The sequence below is a fragment of the Salvelinus fontinalis genome, chromosome 10 (genome assembly GCF_029448725.1).
Source record: "Salvelinus fontinalis isolate EN_2023a chromosome 10, ASM2944872v1, whole genome shotgun sequence".
Taxonomy (NCBI): domain Eukaryota; kingdom Metazoa; phylum Chordata; class Actinopteri; order Salmoniformes; family Salmonidae; genus Salvelinus; species Salvelinus fontinalis.
Genome location: NC_074674.1, coordinates 22,823,133 through 22,844,427, shown reverse-complemented (window position 1 = coordinate 22,844,427; position 21,295 = coordinate 22,823,133). Strand labels below are relative to the sequence as shown.

General features: G+C 42.3%; 1 protein-coding gene across 5 annotated transcripts in view; it reads left to right on the top strand.

Annotated features, from left to right (window-relative positions):
- The window catches only part of LOC129863836 (erbin-like), a 131,179-nt gene that overhangs the window by 77,678 nt on the left and 32,206 nt on the right, over positions 1 to 21,295 (top strand). For all 5 annotated transcript variants that reach the window (XM_055936146.1, XM_055936149.1, XM_055936147.1 and 2 more), the window contains exons 7-11: positions 1,872 to 1,928; positions 18,057 to 18,120; positions 18,313 to 18,387; positions 19,292 to 19,436; positions 20,231 to 20,303. In XM_055936146.1, coding sequence (XP_055792121.1) covers positions 1,872 to 1,928; positions 18,057 to 18,120; positions 18,313 to 18,387; positions 19,292 to 19,436; positions 20,231 to 20,303 — 414 coding nt within the window. The remainder of the gene's footprint in view (positions 1 to 1,871; positions 1,929 to 18,056; positions 18,121 to 18,312; positions 18,388 to 19,291; positions 19,437 to 20,230; positions 20,304 to 21,295) is intronic.

Genomic DNA, 21,295 nt, shown 5'->3' with positions numbered 1-21,295 from the left:
GAGTTTCTCCCATTATTCTTTGGCATTGATTACAGCGTCGAGTCTTCTTGGGTATGATGATACAAGCTTGGCACACCTGTATTTGGGGAGTTTCTCCCATTATTCTTTGGCAGTGATTACAGCGTCGAGTCTTCTTGGGTATGATGATACAAGCTTGGCACACCTGTATTTGGGGAGTTTCTCCCATTTATTCTTTGGCAGTGATTACAGCGTCGAGTCTTCTTGGGTATGATGATACAAGCTTGGCACACCTGTATTTGGGGAGTTTCTCCCATTATTCTCTGCAGTTCAGGTTGGATGGGGAGCGTCGCTGCACAGCTTTTTTCAGGTTTCTCCAGAGATGTTCGATTGGGTTCAAGTCCCGGCTCTGGCTGGGCCACTCACGGACATTCAGAGACTTGTCCTGTGACGCTTGGCATTCAGGCCAAAGAGTTCAATTTTGGTTTCATCAGAACAGAAAATCTTAGTGCCTTTTGGCAAACTACAAGCAAGGCTGTCGTGTGCATTTTACTGAGGAGTGGTTTTCATCTGGCCACTCTACCATAAAGGCCTGATTGGTGGAGTGCTGCAGAGATGGTTGTTCTTCTGGAATGTTCTCCCATCTCCACTGAGGAATTCTGGAGTTTACCATTTGGGTTCTTGGTCACCTCCCTGACCAAGGCTCTTCTCCCCTCATGGCTCAGTTTGGCCGTGAGGACAGCTATAGCAAGTGTCTTGATGGTGCCAAACTTCTTCCATTTAAGAATGTATTTTTTATTTTATTTAACCTTTTATTTAACCAGGCAAGTCAGTTAAGAACAAATTCTCATTTACAATTATGTCCTACCCCAGCCAAACCCTAACCCGGACGACGCTGGGCTAATTGTGCCCCGCCCTATTTGGACTCTCAATCAAGGCCGGTTGTGATAGAGCCTGGAATCGAACCAGGGTCTGTAGTGATGCCTCTAGCACTGAGATGCAGTGCCTTAAACTGCTGCGCCACTCGGGAGGCCATTGTGCTCTTGGGGAACTTCAATGCCGCAGAAATGTTTTGGTACCCTTCCCCAGATCCGTGCCTCAGCACAATCCTGTCTCGCTCTACGGACAATTCCTTTGACCTCATGGCTTGGTTTTTGCTCTGACATGCACTGTCAACTGTGGGACCTTATATCGATAGGTGTGTGCCTTTCCAAACCATGCCCAATCAATTGAATTTACCACAGGTGGACTCCAATCAAGTTGTAGAAACATCTCAAGGATGATCAATGGGAACAGGATGCATCTGAGCGCAATTTTGAGTTTCATAGCAAAGGCTCTGAACACTTATGTAAATAAGGTATTTCAGTTTTTTATTTGTAATACATTTGCAAAAAATCTACAAACCTGTTTTTGCTATGTCATTATGGGGTATTGTGTGTAGATTGAGGAACATTTTTTTATGTAACCAATTTCAGAATAAGGCTGTAACGTAACAACATTTGGGGAAGGGGTCTGAATACTTTCCGAACTTACTGTAAGCTATAGTATGTAATCATGGCTAGATCATATAGGTTTATGACATGGGAGGAAACCTTGCTACTGACCTTATGTAGCTTTCTCTTGGGTTCAGTTTCCCCACTTTACAGCTGAATCACAGCTGGGTTTCAAACTAGCAGGAGTCATGTGGAATCTTGAATTACATATCAGTATGGCTCACATCGTTGGTCAGGCCCCAGTGATCCAGCTCCAGGATAAGCCTTTGTTTTTAGACAAAACCATCCAGTAAAACGACACTATCCCATGTCCCTGAAGACTGGTCAATATATTTCACTTTTGAGTATACACAGTGAGTGTTATGTCATTGACTTGTATTCTATCTCTCGCTCTCCTCTTCCTCTCTCACTTTCCCTCAGGTTGACTAAACTGCAGATCCTGGAGCTGAGAGAGAACCAGTTAAAGATGCTGCCAAAGTAAGTTTTCTGTCTCTGTTTCACATGTTGTTTTCCCCACATCAAAGCCCTTGCAGACCTCACAGCTCACAGTCCACAGACGAACAAGAGGTGGCTCTTTGTGAGCAACTATGATTTTGGGAGGGAGAAAAAAAGGACAAGTGCCTTTCTATTGTTCTCTCGCTCGCTCTCTCTTCTCTCTCCCTCTCTACCCTACACACTCTTGCTTTCTCAGTCTCTCTCACTTTTTCTCTGTGGCATTGAATTTCACCGTGTGGAATTAAAATTTACCAGACATTTGAGAAATTTACCAGACCCATATGCATTGGGTGCATAACCGGATTAGGGCGCCCACCCACGGTGTTCAGAATGACCGAACTCACATTTCGATTATGGTAATTCATCTTAACAGAACATGTAAGTGGAGGATGCAACGCCGTGTGTCCTTACCGCTCACATGGAAGATGTTAGAATACCTGTCCACATTTACTTTTCCTCAGCCACAAGACGAGTAACGAACAGCTAAATCACTAGCCTTTGCAGGCGGAGCGTGAGTTTAAAGTTTGGGGGAGTACATTTTCACCATAAAAAAAATTCGCCTTTTATAATAAAGCATTCTATGCGTCATCACATTTGCAGACTTATGTGATGAGTAGATTGGATAGTCATAATTTAGGCAAATAATAGAACTCAATCACTGTTTGCTAAAAAGACTGTTCAATGCATGGCTGAGCGTGTATAGCGTAGAGACCTGGGCTATATCAGAAGTTTCTTTCTTTGCACAGGAAAAACACATTTCATGCAGTTGTAGTTCACTTTATATGACTGGAGACATAAGCAGAATCTGTTTTTATTATGGCAAATTACAGGGTAGCCTACTCTGCTGACACTGACAAACAGGTCAATAAAAACAATGTCCATATAAGAGCCCAATGAGGAGAGACACGCATAGAATGACGTTCATCTAAACTGGAGGAGGAAATGATTGTCCGAAAACAAACTTTTAAGTGGCACTGACCCAACAATGATAGAGTGGATATGCGCAGTGCGCGCTCATTGGGGATATGGCCGATGCTCTCAGCTGGTGCCAATAAGATAGGCTTTTAGGCCTACTGTTTGCTCAATTAAGTTGAGAATGTTGATCATGTAAAGTCCATCTTTTTAGTTGTCTTCTCTTTACAGCAATAGCCTTTTGCTTTCCGAACTGTACTGAACAAAAATATAAAGCAACATGTAAAGTGTTGGTCCCATGTTTCATGAGCTGAAATAAAAGATCCCAGAAATGTTCCATAGCCACAAAAAGCTTATTTCTCTCAAATGTTGTGCACAAATTAGTTTACATCCCTTTTTAGTGAGCATTTCTCTTTACCAAAAGAATCCATCCACCTGACAGGTGTGAGGGAGCACGCAATTGGCATGCTGACTGCAAAGCTGTTGCCAGAGAATTTAATGTCAATTTCTCTACCATAAGCCATCTCCAACGTCGTTTTAGAAAAAATACGTACAACCGGACGGGAGGAGCATGAGCAGGTGAGCAGCATGGCGGAGCGACGCTCCAAAATACAAACATTTCTGATAAATATGTTATATTGCAATAGGCTGTTCTCCTGCAAGCCCTACTAGTGAAAGTTTACCAATACCTTGCGGTGTGGTGTGCAAAAAATTCCAGAAAATGTGCTGTTAACAACTATGAGCTTACCCAAACTGGAGAAGCTGGATCCATCACATGACAGCCTGTGGGATCTGGAATCTTTCATTGACCAATACTACCATTCCGGCTGCGATATGGATTGCGGGGATTCCTTAACTCAGGCTGGCCATAAGAACCAAGACACCGGGATCTCTGCCATAAAGCCTGCCAAAAGATTTAGGAACTCATCCAGTGACACGGTTGATTTAAACAACTCCACCGGCGATGACGTCAACGCTTCCAAAGTAAGTGTTCATAGTCTCCATAACTCAAAAGCTGTCTGTTTTTAGATGAAAGGAGAAAGAACCTCGCTGACCTCAACATTGCCATCGCTTTCAATAACAAAAAACTTGAGGATATGCGCAAAGAGAATAAAATGCTAAGGGGCACTGTTGATAAATTGGAAATCAAAGTAAACAATGTTGACCGTGACAACAGAGTCCTTCAAGAGACCGTGCTGGATACACAGATACGCAGTATGCGGGATAACTTAATATTCTCTGGCACTGAAAAGGTTAAATCTAGAAACCGTCTGTGCGCGAGTTCATATCTACTAATCTGACAATTTCACAAGACCAGCTACAATGAATTACATTTTCGCAAGTACATAGAATAGGAAGCACATCCCACCATGGCCTGTGCACCATAATAGCTTGTTTTGAGCACTTCTAGCAGAAAATCAGGGTACAAAGAAAAGGAAGCTCAAAGGCACAAACTATGGAATGAATGACCAGCTCCCTAAAGAAATCAGAGAAAGAAGGAAAATACTTTACCCAACGTAAAAAAAAAAAAAAAAAATAGACAAATGAGTAGAAGCTTCTCTATGGTGGTTGATAAACTGTACAGTACCAGTCAAAAGTTTGGACACCTACTCGTTCCATGGTTTTTCTTTATTTTTACTAGTGAAGACATCAAAACTATGAAATAACACACGGAATCATATATTAACCAAAAAAGTGTTAATAAACAAATCTAAATATATTTTTTATATTTGAGATTCTTCAAGTAGCCACCCTTTGCCTTGATCACAGCTTTGCACACTTTTGTGATTCTCTCAACCAGCTTCATGAGGTAGTCACCTGGAATGCATTTCCATTAACAGGTGTGCCTTGTTAATTTGTGGAATTTCTTTCCTTAATGCGTTTGAGCCAATCAGTTGTGTTGTGACAAGGTAGGGGTGGTATACAGAAGCCCTATTTGGTAAAAGACCAAGTCCATATTATGGCAAGAACAGCTCAAATAAGCAAATAGAAATGACAGTCCATCATTACTTTTAAGACATGAAGGTCAGTCAATCCAGAACATTTCAACAACTTTGACAGTTTCTTCAAGTGCAGTTGCAAAACCATCAAGCGCTTTGACGAAACTGGCTCTCATGAGGACCGCCACAGGAAAGGAAGACCCAGAGGATAAGTTCATAGTGTTAGCAGCCTCAGAAATTGCAGCCCAAATAAATGCTTCAGAGTTCAATAAACAAACCCATCTCAAGATCAACTGTTCAGAGGAGACTGCGTTGTTACGTTCCCCAGTTTCTGTGTTGTATTTGAGTGTGTGTGTTTCAGGAGATGGCTTCCTGGAAGCCTTCCCAACCAGCTGATTGGTCGACTCAATGGCTAATGGATGATTAGAGAGCTGACCCCGCCCCCTCGTCAAGATGCAGCTGTATCCAATTAGACTCCTGAAGCTATGTAAAAGCCAGTGTTCTGTTCAGGAGGAGAGAAGATGGAATATTTTGGAGAGATTAGAGAGAGAGAGAGAGAGAAGATTGAATATTTTGGAGAGATTAGAGAGATTTTTTTCTGGAGAATTTGATTGTGATAAAGTGTTGGTTGTTTCTCAAAGAGATTTGGTATGTACTATGTAAGTTGTTGCTGAGGGAGCTGATTGGTTATGTCTGTTATGTGTTATAGGACGCACTGTTTTGATTATTGAAATTGTTTGTTGTTCTGTTTCATTTGTTCCCAAGGGGGAAGGAGAAGGCACTTTGGGAGTGCTTAGGCAAGAGGCCCGCGGGCATACATATACCCGTAGTATATTCAATGTCAAGGGACACTAGGTAAGACCTGGGCGGACCACGCCCTGTATTTTGGTTAGGGCACCAGGTGGTGCTAAGATAGGTAAGTTTAAGTGGGTAGGCAGGTTAGATAGGAGAGGGGGAGCTTTGATATTTACTTTCTTTCCTTTGGTTCCGTCCAGACCCTTTTCCCCATATTACTGTGTAGGAAATAAATCCTAGTAAGCGGTAAATTCTGCCTTTGTCGTCCTTTCTCGCACCTACAGTTCATACCTCTTTTGCTTTACGGGGAGTTGAGTTGTAGTAGGGTGTTGCGTTCCCTCTTCTTAGAGGCGTGCGTAACATGCGTGAATCAGGCTTTCATGGTTTAATTGCTGCAAAGAAACCACTACTAAAGGACAACAATAAGAAGAATAGATGCTTCGGCCAAGAAGACGAACAATGGGCATTAGCCTGGGGGAAAGCTGTCCTTTTGGTCTTCTGAGTCCAAATTTGAGGTTTTTGGTTCCAACCGCCATGTCTGTGAGGCACAGAGTAGGTGAACGGATTATCTCCGCGGAAGCATGGAGGAGGTGTGATGGTGTGGGTGTGCTTTGCTGGTGACACTGTCAGTGATTGATTTATTTTGAATTCAAGGCACACTTAACCAGCATGGCTACCACAGCATTCTGCAGTGATACGCCATCCCATCTGGTTTGGGCATAGTGGGACTATCATTTGTTTTTCAAAAGGACAATGACCCAACACACCTCCAGGCTGTGTAAGGGCTATTTGACCAAGAAGGAGAGTGATGGATTGCTGCATCAGATGACCTGGCCTACACAATCACCCGACCTCAACCGAATTGACATGGTTTGGGTTGAGTTGGAGCGTAGAGGGAAGGAAAAGCAGCCAACAAGTGCTCTTTCAAGACTGTTGGAAAAGCATTCCAGGTGAAGCTGGTTGAGAGAATGCCAAGAGTGTCCAAAGCTGTCAAGGCAAATGTGACTACTTTGAAGAATCAAAAATACTACATGATTCCATGTGTGTTATTTCATAGTTTTGATGTCTTCACTATTATTTTACAATGTAGAAAATAGTATTTATATAAAATAAAAAATAAATAAAATAAAAACCCTTGAATGAGTAGGTGTGTCCAAACTTTTGACTGCTTCTGTACATTGATGGGCTGCATCTCTATGATGTTTGGTAAACTGTACATCGATGGTCAGCTATATAGAGATGCCAAAGAAACACCATGGCACTTCTGATGGGTCACATTGGCTCATTTTAGGCCTAACTCAGACCCTTTGACTTTTCCCACATTTTATTTTATAGCCTTATTCTAAAATGCATTTAATTATTTTCTTGTCAGTCTACACACAGTACCCCATAATGACAAAGCAAAATGTTTTTGGGGACATTTTCTCAAATTATATAAAAAATAAATTACAAGTATTCACACCCTTTGCTATGAGACTTGAAATTGAGCTCAACTGCAACTTGTTTCCATTGGTCATCCTTGAGATGTTTCTACAACTTGATTGGAGTCCACCTGTGGTAAATTAAATTGATTGGACATGTTTTGGAAAGGTACACACCTGTCTATATAAGGTCTCACAGTTGACAGTGCATGTCAGAGCAAAAACCAAGCCATGAGGTTGAAGGAATTGTCCATAGAGCTCCAGGATTGTGTCGAGGCACAGATCTGGGGAAGATTACCAAACAATATCTGCAGCATTGAAGGTCCCCAAGAACACCAGTGGCCTCCATCCTTCTTAAATTGAAGAGGTTTGTAACCACCAAGACTCTTCCTTGTGCTGGCCGCCTGGTCATACTGAGCAATTTGGGGAGAAGAGCCTTGGTCAGGGAGGTGATCAAGAACCCGATGGTCACTCTGACAGAGCTCCAGAGTTCCTCTGTGGAGATGGGAGAACCTTCCAGAACGACAGCCGTCTCTGGTGGAGTGCTGCAATCAGGCCTTTATGATAGTGGCAAGACGGAAGCCACTCCTCAGTAAAATGCACATGACAGCCCGCTTGGACTTTGCCAAAAGTCACCTAAAGGACTCTCCGACCATGAGAAACAAGATTCTCTGGACTGATGAAACCTAGATTGAACTCTTTGGCCTGAATGCCAAGCGTCACGTCTGGAGGAAACCTGGCACCATCCCTACGGTGAAGTATGCTGATGGCAGCATCATGCTGTGGGGATGTTTTTTAGCAGCAGGGACTGGGAGACTAGTCAGGATTGGGGAAAAGAAGAATGGAGAAAAGTACAGAGAGATCCTTGATGAAAACCTGCGACAGCACAGGAGTGGTTTCCGGACATCTCTGAATGTCCTTGAGTGGCCCGGCCTGAGCCTGGACTTGACCCCGATCTAATATCTCTGGAGAGACCTGAAAATAGCTGTGCAGCGACGCTCCCCATCCAACCTGGCAGAGTTTGAGAGGATCTGCAGAGAAGAATAGGAGAAACTCCCCAAAAACAGTTGTGCCAAGATTATAGCGTCATACCCAAGAAGACTCGAGGCTATAATCGCTGCCTAAGGTGCTGTAACAAGGTACTGAGTAAAGGGTCTGAATACTTATGTAAATGTGATTTATTTACTTTTAATACATTTGAGAAAAAAATCTAAACCTGTTTTTGCTTTGTCATTATGGTGTATTGTGTGTAGATTGAGGAAAACCCTTTTTATTTAATAAATTTTAGAAAAGTAAAGTAACAAAATGTGGAAAAAGTCAAGGGGTCTGACTACTTTCTGATTGCACTGTATATAGTATGTATAACCAGGTAGTAGAAGCCTAAGTATTTTTGTCCAGTAGTTTACTCCAATTAGGGATGATGGGGTTACTGGGAAAATAATTTTAAATATATATATTTACCAAAAAGTATATAGGGGATTGGAAATTATGCAGACAATTACACTGTGGCTTCTATCAACAATATTAAAGCTGATCAACTGGCATCACAACCACAGACCACGTGTAACCTCGCCAGTCTAGGACCTACACATTTGGCTTCTTCACCTGCGGGATCGTTTGAGACCAGCCACCCGGACAGCTGATGAAACTGTGGGTTTGCACAACCAAATAATTTCTGCTCAAACTGTCAGAAACTGTCTCTGAGAAGCTCATCTGGGGGCTCGTCGTCCTCACCAGGGTCTTGACCGGACTGCGGTTCGGTGTCGTAACTGACTTCAGTGGGCAAATGCTCACCTCCGATGGCCACTGGCACACTGGAGAAGTATGCTCTTCATGGATGAATCCCAGTTTCAACTGGGGCCAGCAGATGGAAGACATTTACATAAGATGGCAGACTAGCGTTGTGTGGGCAAGCGGTTTGCTGATGTCAACGCTGTGAACAGAGCGCCCCATGGTGGCAGTGGGGTTATGGTATAGGCAGCCATAAGCTATGGACAATTAACATAAGTGCATTTTATCGATGGAAATTTGAATGCACAGAGAAACCGTGACGAGTTTCTGAGGCCCATTGTTGTGCTATTCGTTCCTAGAAGCTGAAACTGTCCCAGTTCTTCCATGGCCTGCATACTCACAAGACATGTCACCCATTGGGTGCTCTGGATTGACATGTACGACAGTGTGTTCCAGTTCCTGCCAATATCCAGCAACTTCGCACAGCCATTGAACAGGAGTGGGACAACATTCCACAGGCCACAATCAACAGCCTGATCAACTCTATGCGAAGGAGATGTCCCGCTGCATGAGGCAAATGGTGGTCACACCAGATACTAGCTAGTTTTCTGATCCACACCCAACTTTTGTTTTTAAGGTATCTGTGACCAACAGATGCATATCTGTATTCCCAGTCATGTGAAATCCATAGATTAGGGCCTAATGCATTTATTTTAATTAACTGATTTCCTTATTTGAACTGTAACTCAGTAAAATCTTTGAAGTTGTTGCATTTATAATTTTGTTTTGTGTATGATGTAGCCTGACTAGTTATCGGTTTAGCTATTGTTAGCATGTATTCATGTTTTCGTCATGTCCGCAAAAACTTTACACTGACACTCGCGAATACTGTAAGGCCATACAAAGTTGATTTCCATTTTGGAACGATTCAAATTATTAATTTAAACCAACAAAACAAACGACTCACTTCGCCGTTGTATTCCTTGGGATTCTGCTCAATCGTGTTGAGTCTAATTTTTGAATCACGAACAGGGATTTTTAGATGTAGCCTTTTTTTATAAAGGCATCAAATGGATATAGTTGTAATGTTGCAATGTTTTACAACGAAGGTGGTCAACCATCCTCCAGGAGAGCTACTGGGTGTGCTGCTTTTCCTTCCAGTCCCCCTCTAACAAACCACGTTTCAGAAATGAGCTGCTCAACCAGACCTCGATAAAATGACACTGATGTGTTTGAGCAGTAGCTCTCCAAGCTGACTCACAATGTGTTTTATATAGTTACCTAACATGTATTCTACTTTGTTGGGGGGGGGTTAAGTGCCTTGCACAGCAACAGGAGATGGTACATGGGATCAAAGGTTAGCCTCCCAGTGATGATACCACATGTATGCTTACTTTTTTATACGTACATAGCTACGCTGCCTATTTGTTGATCATGGAAATGTGGTTAAAAGTCGTGAAGTCATCTAAAAATCATGAGATTCTGACCGTAGCTCCTGTTCTGTTTCATCTTTTGAAAGCCTTTTCTTTCACATAAAAAACTATGATTATAAAGAGGATCCAGAGTGCCACAGGTGGTTTTGAAGTCTCCCTTTCTCTTTTCTCTTTTCTGTCTCGCTCTTCCCCTCTGCTCAGTCTCGTTACCTCGCTCTCTTTCTCTACCCTCTCTCTGTGTGTCTCTATCTCTGTCTAATTGAAGCCTATCCGGTGTATCTAGGTCCAGTTCTTCTGTTGTCCCCTAGCTGACTGGTCCTCTGTGTTCTGTGTCTGAGACAGCAGCCAGGCCTGTTAGGGGCTGGAGCTCTGACAAACAGAAGGCCTAATGGCAGGATGGATGCCAGAGACGCACAAACATCCCTGGATATAAATAAACATACACACAAAAAATGCTAGGGCACACACACACACACACACACACACACACACACACACACACACACACACACACACACAGCTGCACGTACGCACCCACACACATCTTACCCCAGAAACTTTTTGGAGGAAGCACCGTCACACGTTCCTCTTCTTACTCACTTATTCCTCTGGGACCCTGTACCAACCCGTGTCTCTGAAAGCAGCTCTGAAACAGAGCCTGGTAGAGCAGGAACACATGCTTTCATCAAGCCTTCTTCCTCCATATCACGGTCCGAATACACAGGCCGTGTTTTTATATCGACCCCAAAATGTATTACGACACCAAACCCAGAGATTGCCGTGACACCGCCTCCGTTGTGTAGTTTGATTGTACAGACAGGTACATGGCATGGATTAAAGTGGGATGTTTTGAGGAGCAGCAAAGACAAAACAGCCTCCATGGGGGGGAAGCGCGTAACTGTCAAGCCTAGCGCCGAGCTGCGTTTTGGTTTGACTGGTGGTTTGAGGACTAGGGCTGTGTCCCAAATGGCACCTTAATCCCTTAGAGCCCCATAGGGCTCTGGTCAAAAGTAGTGCACTATAAGGGGAATAGGGTCCATTTGGGATGAACCTCTACATTTGGGACGCACACTTAGAGGTTCATCCCCACTGAGAAACCATCGCCTAACACATTTTGTCTCATGTTATAAGTCGTGTTTAGATTTTGTTTGTCTTAGTAACACATGCAATAACACGTTATGTAATACTCATGAAATGGTATTTTAGCTTATGTCGTATAGCGTCCAGTTTTCTCCTGTATCTATATGCATCGATCTACACAGCATGGGTCTGTAGCACCTGTCAGTGAAGTGGGGTGGATGTTGACCAGATGATCTCATGGTTGTTAAATCGCCCATCAATATCTTGCCACAAGTCTGTCACTAGATGCATATGAATTCCCTCAGACCTGAAAATCTATTGCTGCCAATTCGTTAGAAATCGATAAAACTCTGAATGAAAAGCAAGCCTGGATATGGAGGAAAGTTAGACCAGCATCAATTCCAGACGTTATTTGAACAAATGTCTTTGGCTTGTGTCATAACATTTTTCATAGCCCCCTGGTGTAACATAACCATATCTGTGTCAAATGTTGCGATGCTTTTTCCTGTGACGAAATCGGCCTTAAATGGATGAGAAGGAGACCTGGGCGTGAGCTTGCTATAACAACACCCTTGTGTGATATAAATATTTTTTATTATTTTAAGAAACTAGACTACAGGGACACTAGGTGAAAGTTTGCATACACATACAGTGCATTCGGAAAGTATTCAGACCCCTTCACTTTTTCCACATTTTGTTACGTTACAGCCTTATTCAAAAATGTATTCAATTGTTTTTTCCTCATCAATCTACACACCCCATAATGACAAAGCGAAAACAGGTTTATATATATATTTTTAAAACACGTTCATTCAAAATAAAAAACAAATACCGTATTTACATAAGTATTCAGACCCTTTGCTATGAGACTCGAAATTAAGCTCAGGTGCATCCTGTTTGCATTGGTCATCGTTGAGATGTTTCTACAACTTGATTGTAGTCCCCCTGTGGTACATTTAATTGATTGGACATGATTTGGAAAGGCACACACCTGTCTATATAAGGTAGACAGGTGTGTCTACCTTATATAGACAGTTGACAGTGCATGTCAGAGCAAAAACCAAGCCATGAGGTCGAAGGAATTGTCCGTAGAGCTCCAAGACAGGATTGTGTTGGCATGGATCTGGGGAAGAATACCACACAATTTCTGCAGCATTGAAGGTCCCCAAGAACACAGTGGCCTTCATCGTTCTTAAATTGAACAAGTTTGGAACCACCAAGATAATTCCTAAAGCTGGCCGCCCAGCCAAACTGAGCAATAGCGGAGAAGAGCTTTGGTCAGGGAGGTGACCAATAGTCACTCTTATGGTCACTCTTACAGAGCTTCAGAGTTCCTCTGTGGAGATGGTTGCCCTTCTGGAAGGTTCTCCCATCTCTGCAGCACTCCACCAATCAAGCCTTCATGTTGGAGTGGCCAGACGAAAGCCACTCCTCTGTAAAAGGCACATGACAGGGGTGGTGGTGAAAGCATCATGCTGTGGGGATTTTTTTCAGCGGCAGGAACTGGGAGGCTAGTCATGATCGAGGCAAAGATGAACGAGCAAAGTACACAGCGATCCTTAATGAAAACCTGCTCCAGAGCGCTCAGGACCTCAGACTGGGGTGATGATTCACCTTCCAACAGGACAATGACCCTAAGCATACAGCCAAGACAACGCATGAGTGGCTTCGGGACAAGTCTCTGAATAACCTTGAGTGGGCCAGACAGAGCCCGGACTTGAACCCGATCAAACATCTCTTTAGAGACCTGAAAATAGCTATGCAGCAACGCTCCCCATCCAACCTGACAGAGCTTGAGAGGATTTTCAGAGAAGAATGGAAGAACCTCCCAAGTTACAGGTGTACCAAGCTTCTAGCGTTATACCCAAGAAGACTCGAGGCTGTAACCACTGGCAAAGGTCCTTCAATAAAGTACTGAGTAAAGTGTGTGAAGACTTATGTAAATGTGATATATCAGTTGTTTTTTTATATATACATTTGCAATTTCAAAAACCTGTTTTTGCTTTGTCATTATGGGCTGTTGTGTGTAGATTGATGAAGGGGGAAAAACAATTTAATCCATTTTAGAATAAGGCTGTAAAGTAACAAAATGTGGAAGAAGTCAAGGGGTCTGAATACTTTCCAAATGCACTGTAAATGGATGAGTACGCAGCGAGCAGGCACATACAGTAGTAGTGTGCGGGTCAGCTGTTGGTTTACCTGCACCCGCCAGGAATAATAATCCATCCGCAGCCGACCAACTATGTGAAAATCTGAGTCCCGACCCTAACCCGCTATTATAGAAAATGCACTGTAAGGTACTGTCAGAGACGGCAGAAAGTTTTTAGTTTTTTTGACAGGGGGTGCAGGATTTATTTAGCCTGATTTAGATATGTTTCTGCTTATAATCTATAATTACATGCATGCAGCTCCTCTTCTGTCCTCATATGTTACCCTAGAAGACTAAATAAACCCTTGCTCACCAGGCCGTCATAAATCGATAGAATGAGTGCTTCAATCTAGTTGACATTGTCTTTTTTTTTTCTCTCTCTCTTTGGTTCCAAAAAGCATTTGGTGATTGGCGTGAAGGCTATTTGGTGCGTGTACAGTTAGGCCCTAAAGCTTAGGCTTAGGCACTAATGACAGATAACCTAAAATAATGAAAGAGAACCACAATGTAGCCTGTAGTTAGAACTTGCGCAAGAATGATACATTCATGGATTTTTTTAAATGGTATTCAACCAGCCCACCCTTAATCCACACAATATTTCATGACCCTAGACCCGCCCACCCTGCTGATATAACCGCAGGGACTGCGGGTTAGGAGTCAACCCGCACATCACTAACATACAGTGCATATAGAAAGTCTTTAACCCTTTAACTTTTTTTCACATTTTGCTGCCGCTAGTGGGACAAATTCCGGGGAAACTGGAGGGTGCGCAATTCAAATAAATAATCATAAATATTAGGGATTTTAAACATTTATGTACATGTGTCTTATTTTTTCTGAAAGATTAACAATAATTTATCTAACTGCACTGTCTGATTTACAGTAGCTATTACTGTGAAAACATGCCATGCGATTGTTTGAGGACGGCACCCCACATCAAAATATTTTTCCACCGGCACATGTTTCATGCATTCAACAAATAACGATGAAATATTCACTTACTTTATGAAAATCTTCCTCTGATTTGTCATCCAATGGGTCCCAGCTATAACATGTAGTTTTGTTAGATAAAATCCTTCTTTATATAACAAAAAGTCAATTTAGTTGGGGCCATCGATTTGAGTAATCCACTCGTTCAACATGCAAAGAAAGGAATCCGAAAAGCTACCCCTAAACTTTTTCAACAAGTCAAAATACGTTTCTACTTACTCCTCAGTTACCCTAAAATGTGATCAAACTATAATATTTTTTACGGAAAAAACTATGTTCAATAGGGAAACGATTTTAGCAGGTGCGTAATGTCTTCATGTCGCACGCAAACACGAATTTCCAAGACTGTGTCCTTCTGCTAAAACTGATATTTCTTATTTGTTTTTGAAGTTACAAGCCTGAAACCTTGGACATAGACTGATGACACCCTGTGGAAGCCATAGGAATTGCATCCAGGGAGCTAATTTTCAATATTACCTTACTCTTGCATTTCTAAGAGGATGGTTTCCAAAAAAAAAATTGAATTGTTTTTTTCTTTGGATTTTCTCCTATCATATCTATTATGTTACATTATCCTACATTATTTGAATGTTTCTACAAACTTCAAAGGTGTTTTCTTTCCAATGGTACCAATTATATGCACATCCAGGCTTCAGGGCCTGAGCTACAGGCAGTTTACTTTGGGCATGTCATTCAGACAGGAAGTGGAGAAAAAGAAGTTAAAAAGGATTAAATTAGATTTTTTCCCCCCTACAGAGCTACACAACCTACTCCACATTTTCAAAGTGAATGAATATTTTCCACAAAACAATAACAAATAAAAATGAAATATCATCATTGGAAGTCTAATATTTGGTGGAAGCACCTTTGGCAGCTGGGAATCATTTGGAATAAGATTTGACCAACTTTGCAAAATTTTTAGGGGAACATACACTGAGTGTATAAAACATTAGGACCACCTTCCTAATATTGAGTTGCACCCCTTTTGCCCTCAAAACAGCCTCAATTCATTGGGGCATGGACTACAAGGTGTCAACAGTGTTTCACAGGGAGACTACAATGTTTCCCGCAGTTGTCAAGTTGGCTGGATGTTGTTTGGATGGTGGGCCATTCTTTATACACACAGGAAACTGTTGAGCGTGAAGGCAGCGTTGCAGTTATTGACACGCTCATACCGGTGCTCCTGGCACCTACTACCATACACCGGTCAAAGGCACTTCAACTTTTTGTCTTACACATTCACCCTCTGAATGGCATACATACACAATCCATGTCTCAAATGGCTTAAAAATCATTGTTTTGCCTGTTTTCTCCCCTTCGTCTACACTGATTGAAGTAGAGTTAACAAGTGACATCAATAAGGCATAACTTTCACCTGGTAAGTCTGTTATTGAAACAGCAGGTGTTCCTAATGTTTTGTATACTCTGTGTATATCCATTGTTTTTGTCAATTTGCTCAAGCTCATTTACATTTGCTTGGTAATAATTGATTGACATCAATATTCTTTTAAAGCAGATTTAGGTCAGGACTGAGACTAGACCACTCAGGAACACTCAACATATCTTGGAAAGCCATTCTGGCGTGTCTTTACCTGGACTTTGCTCCTTTCATATTTATTTTGATGCCCAGTCCCTGCCGATGACAAGCATCAAATCAAATGTTGTCACATACAAGTGTTTAGCAGATGTTATTGCGGGTGTAGCGAAATGCTTGTTTTTCTAGCTCAGACAGTGCAGTTATATTAAACAAATAATATCTAAAGTAAAAGAATGGAATTAAGAATATGTAACTATTTAGACAAGCAATTTCAGAGCGACAAAGACTAAGATACAGTAGAATAATATAGAATACAGTATATACATATGAGATGAGTAATGCAAAATATGTGAAGATTATTAAAGTCACTAGTGTTCCAATTATTAGTGGCCAGTCATTTCAAGTCTATGTATATAGGGCAACAGCCTCTGTGCTAGTGATGGCTATTTAACAGTCAATGGCCTTGAGATAGAAGCTGTTTTTCAGTCTTGTTCCCAGCTTTGATGCACCTGTACTGACCTCGCATACCCATAACATGATGCTGCCACCATGATTATTTACCGTTATTTTACCAGGTAAGTTGACTGAGAACACGTTCTCATTTGCAGCAACGACCTGGGGAATAGTTACAGGGGAGAGGAGGGGGATGAATGAGCCAATTGTAAACTGGGGATTATTAGGTGACCATGATGGTTTGAGGGCCAGATTGGGAATTTAGCCAGGACACCGGGGTTAACACCCCTACTCTTACGATAAGTGCCATGGGATCTTTAATGACCTCAGAGAGTCAGGACACCCGTTTAACGTCCCATCCGAAAGACGGCACCCTACACAGGGCAGTGTCCCCAATCACTGCCCTGGGGCATTGGGATATTTTTTAGACCAGAGGAAAGAGTGCCTCCTACTGGCCCTCCAACTCCACTTCCAGCAGCATCTGGTCTCCCATCCAGGGACTGACCAGGACCAACCCTGCTTAGCTTCAGAAGCAAGCCAGTAGTGGTATGCAGGGTGGTATGCTGCTGGCTGATACTTGGAAATACTCAATCAACATCATTGCATTCACTCCGTTACTGGCCTGTATGGCAAAGTGAAAAGAAAGAAGCCTGTGTTTAATTTTTTTATTTAAATCCAATCCAAATGATCCATTCTGTTTGCAACAAGGCTGTTAAGTAATACTGCAAGACAACACAGCAAATCATTTCACGTTTTTGCCTAAACTACAGGGTTGCGTCAAATTCAACAACACGGAGTGAAACCCTATTTTATATTCATGTATTGTGTTGGCAGCACCATGTTATGGGTATGCTTGTCACCGGCAGGGACTGGGGAGTTTGTCAGAATCAAAAGTAATATGAAAGGAGTTTGAGGAAAACCTGCCTCAGTTTTCTGAAAACCTAACCCTGGGATAGTTGTATTTTTCAGCATGACAATTCTGCATATTTTAATGCCTAAGACACACCAAGAGGTGTTGAGTGGTCTACTCTCAATCCTGACTTAAATTTGATTGAAAATCAGCGACGAGGTTTCAATATTGCTGTCCGTCAATTTCCAACCTAATGTAATGTGCTTGAGCAATTTTGACGTAAACGATGGCTTTATGTTGCCCTAAGAGTTGTGCAATGTTGGTAGAACCAAATTATTCACAACTGTAATGGCTGCCAAAGGTGCTTCCACCAATTATCTCAGGGAGATGGAGATTTATCCAATTATGTCAGTCATAAAATAATTTAATTTATAACATTTTCTATAACTTTCTTTCACTTTGAAAATGTGGAGTAGGTTGTGTAGATCTGTAGGGATTTTTTATTTATTTAATCCTTTTTATATTTAATTTTAAGGCACAGAATGTGAAAAAATGTCAAGGGTGTGTAGACTTTCTACAGGTACTGTGCATACACACTCACACATAATACTCAATAATTAACTCGTCATACATTTTCTATGTATGCTTTGTTCGATCTCTGTACGGAGATGGCTCCGTTTAAAAAAATAAAATAAAATAAAAAGATTTCTAAGTAACCCTGCAGAATGGCAGGGTAATCCTTTGATGCTGCTGTTGTGGTTGACTATTCCCAGCTCCTTAGCTCAACATCAATCTCTTTCTCGCCCTCTCTCTCTGCAGAAGCATGCACAAGCTCACCCAGTTGGAGAGGCTGGACTTGGGGAGTAACGAGTTCACTGAAGTGGTGAGTGTCTCTCTGTCCTGCCCTTGGCTGAACCTCAGTACTCTAAAGTCATTGGCTTCCTGAATGGTTGTAAATGAATTGAGCTCTCATTTCTCTCCCTTTCTGTCCCTCTCTTCTGTGTCTTTCGCTCTCCCCACTCTTTCTCTCACTGTCTCTCCCCACTCTCTTTCCCTCTCTCGTCCCTACCCCCAGCCTGAGGTATTGGAGCAGCTCACTGGAATCAAAGAGCTGTGGATGGATGGAAACAGACTGACGTTCCTACCAGGGGTAAGATGATAAACTGCCATTCAACTCCCCACAGGCTTATTCTTCCTGTGCACCTTCACACCGTCTGTCTTGTCCTACCTACAGTATGGTGGTAAAACATTCCCCAGAGACACAAACTGTGTGTGAACTCAAAACTGTTCAAGCCAACACAGTACGATATTATTAAAGACGTTTTGCTCCCTGTCCAACGTCCCTGTCCAAGATTCATGTCGCTAATGACGAATCCACACACCAATTAATCTGTTGGTTCGACGTCATTGTGTGATCCAAACGATTGTGTTTTGCTGTGGTGCGTCGTCATCAGTAGGTGTTGCGTAATGCCTCTCGCTCTCTTTCGCTCATGGAAATGGCCAGCTTGTTTGGTAAATAGGTCATAATTAAAACATTAGCGCGCCGCAAGCATTTCGACAGCAACCCCGTAATCACAGGCTGTCCCTGGATTTGGATTACTGAATACTGCCTGGCCTCACTGTGGAACATTATTAAAGAATGCCTCATAAACCATGCCTAGGAACGCTGCGATGTACACTGCATTTCACTGCGCTAATGTTTGTTATAATGACTTTGAAATGACCTGTTTAATTAAGAAACCAAACGCTTCTCAAAACACGGCAGCCAGACCATTATTTCTCCTTTCCTTTTGTCTTTCGTTCATTTCCGTGAAAGCAGGCTCATATTAGGTTGTACTTTTGTCGATTGTTTGTGTGTACACGTTTGACTATACTTGGGAGTACCAGAAGTCCTCACAAACCACCCAAAATTATTTGAAGTGAGGACATTTTGCTATTTTAGGCTTCAGGGTTAGGGATAATAGGAATCAATAGTTGGTCCCCTAAATTCCCCAGGTATTGTACGACATAGCTGTGTGTTTGTGTGTGTACTCACGCATGTTTGTGTTCTCCAGAGGCTGGGCACTCTGAAGCAGCTGTCCTACCTGGATGTGTCCAAGAACAACCTGGAGATGGTGGACGAGCAGATCTGTGGCTGTGAGAGCCTGCAGGACCTGCTGCTCTCTAACAACGCACTCACACAGCTGCCCGGATCCATAGGTGAGTGGCTACACACACAGACTGTATATACCCACAGACCCGAAAGATGGACAAAGACCGGCATGAATACACAAACAGTGCCCATCTCTTTACCTCGTGATAAAGGCTGTATGACGAAGCCCAGTGACCAGATACGGGGCCTCTGCTAAGCCATTGTTGATGTGTGTCTAATGAACATCGTTGGTTGTTATTCTGGGGGAGAAGAGGAATATTGGCTTTAATTGAATCTCATTCTGGAATGAATGACTCACCTGGATGCATATTGAAGAAGTGGACTTCCAGAAGCATGTTTCTTCACCAAAGTAGTTTTCTGTTCAATCCATATCACCGTATACATTTTTAAAAATGGTGGATGGAACATCTAAATATCTGATAACATTTTACGGGGATATGTGTTTATGGCAGCCCTCTTGGAATTTTATTTCTAAGCATTCAGCTCTCATTCTGATGAGATACTCTGCTTTCCCATTAAATAAGATGAAGCAAATGCGTACAGCTGGATTCAGTAAGCAATTTATTAAGCCCCAAGCGATGGCCGTAAAGCCAGTTTCAGTATTGTTGGTGGTATTAATTATTAATCTGTTGCATTACTGTAATGCATACTCTTTTGGTGATCCAGCTGAGAATCAGAATCAATTTGTGTGTGCACTGTAGCAGTGTGCTGTTACCTAATGTATTATGTATCTTTATCTCTCTTCCTACCGCTCTCTTATTCACTCTCTACCCCTCTTTTCTCTTTCTTCCTCCTTCCCTCCCTCCTCCTCTTCCTCCTTCCATCCCTCCCTCCCTCTCAGGCTCCCTGAAGAAACTAACCGCCCTGAAAGTGGATGAGAACCAGCTCATGTATCTGCCCGACTCTGTCGGAGGGTGAGTTTTACTATAGCCATAGTTTTAAAACAACCAGACCCATCCTGATTGGTTCACATTGATCCTCATCCAATTAAATCATAGAACGCTGCAGTACAGTACACCAATATAGGGCTAGGTTTGATTAATTGACCTAAGCCCTTTGTCCCATCGACCTCATTCTACACATGTGCCCGCTATGAGACGATTCACGGTTGTCAGTGATTGTAGTGGTTGAGGCGTTAGTCCCAATGATTTAGGTGAGTGAACTAATCCATTGTGGATGGGTACAATGGTAATCCCCGACCCCAGGAACCTCCTAAAACCGTATTGACAGATTAAAGCCGCCGTTTAAGTCTACTTCACCAATACTCAACTACTTACGATAGGTTAGGCCAGTTGTTGGCAGTTGACCTCTGTTTCCTGGTGACACGGAAGTTAATACAGGCTGGGACTTGACCAAGTTTAGATTTGACCTCTGTGGAAGAAAAGGAAAAGCCGCACACTCTAATTTACCAACGTAAGACTTGAACTCTGACTACAGACGTGATCGTCTGTATGGAGCAACAAGGACAAATTACATTTTAATCCATCAACATAGTATGATTGGTAGCCAACTTGCATTTATAGATCTTGGCAACTTGGTTTATAATTTTTCTGTTTTATTGACATTTTTCTTTTCTTTTTCCCCTTCTGATCCATTTTTGTTTTTGTTTCCCGACATTGCCAATTACCCTGTATGTTAGCTTGTATTTCCTGGTCCGGGATTAGGAAAAGTTTCTTGGCGGGATTATAAATATGTGATTGCAAGGGGAACCGTGGTTTAATCCCAGACCAGGATTGTAAAGCAAACTGAGTAGATGCATTTAATATTGTATTTCATTCAATTTGCTTTAGATCTTGAGTTGTATTCGATGTCCTACACTCTTTGTCCCTGGTCTTGACTTCTGAGCAGCGGAATCAGATTCCTCTCTTTACTCGGTTGCTATAGAGCAGGTATTCCCAAACTGGGG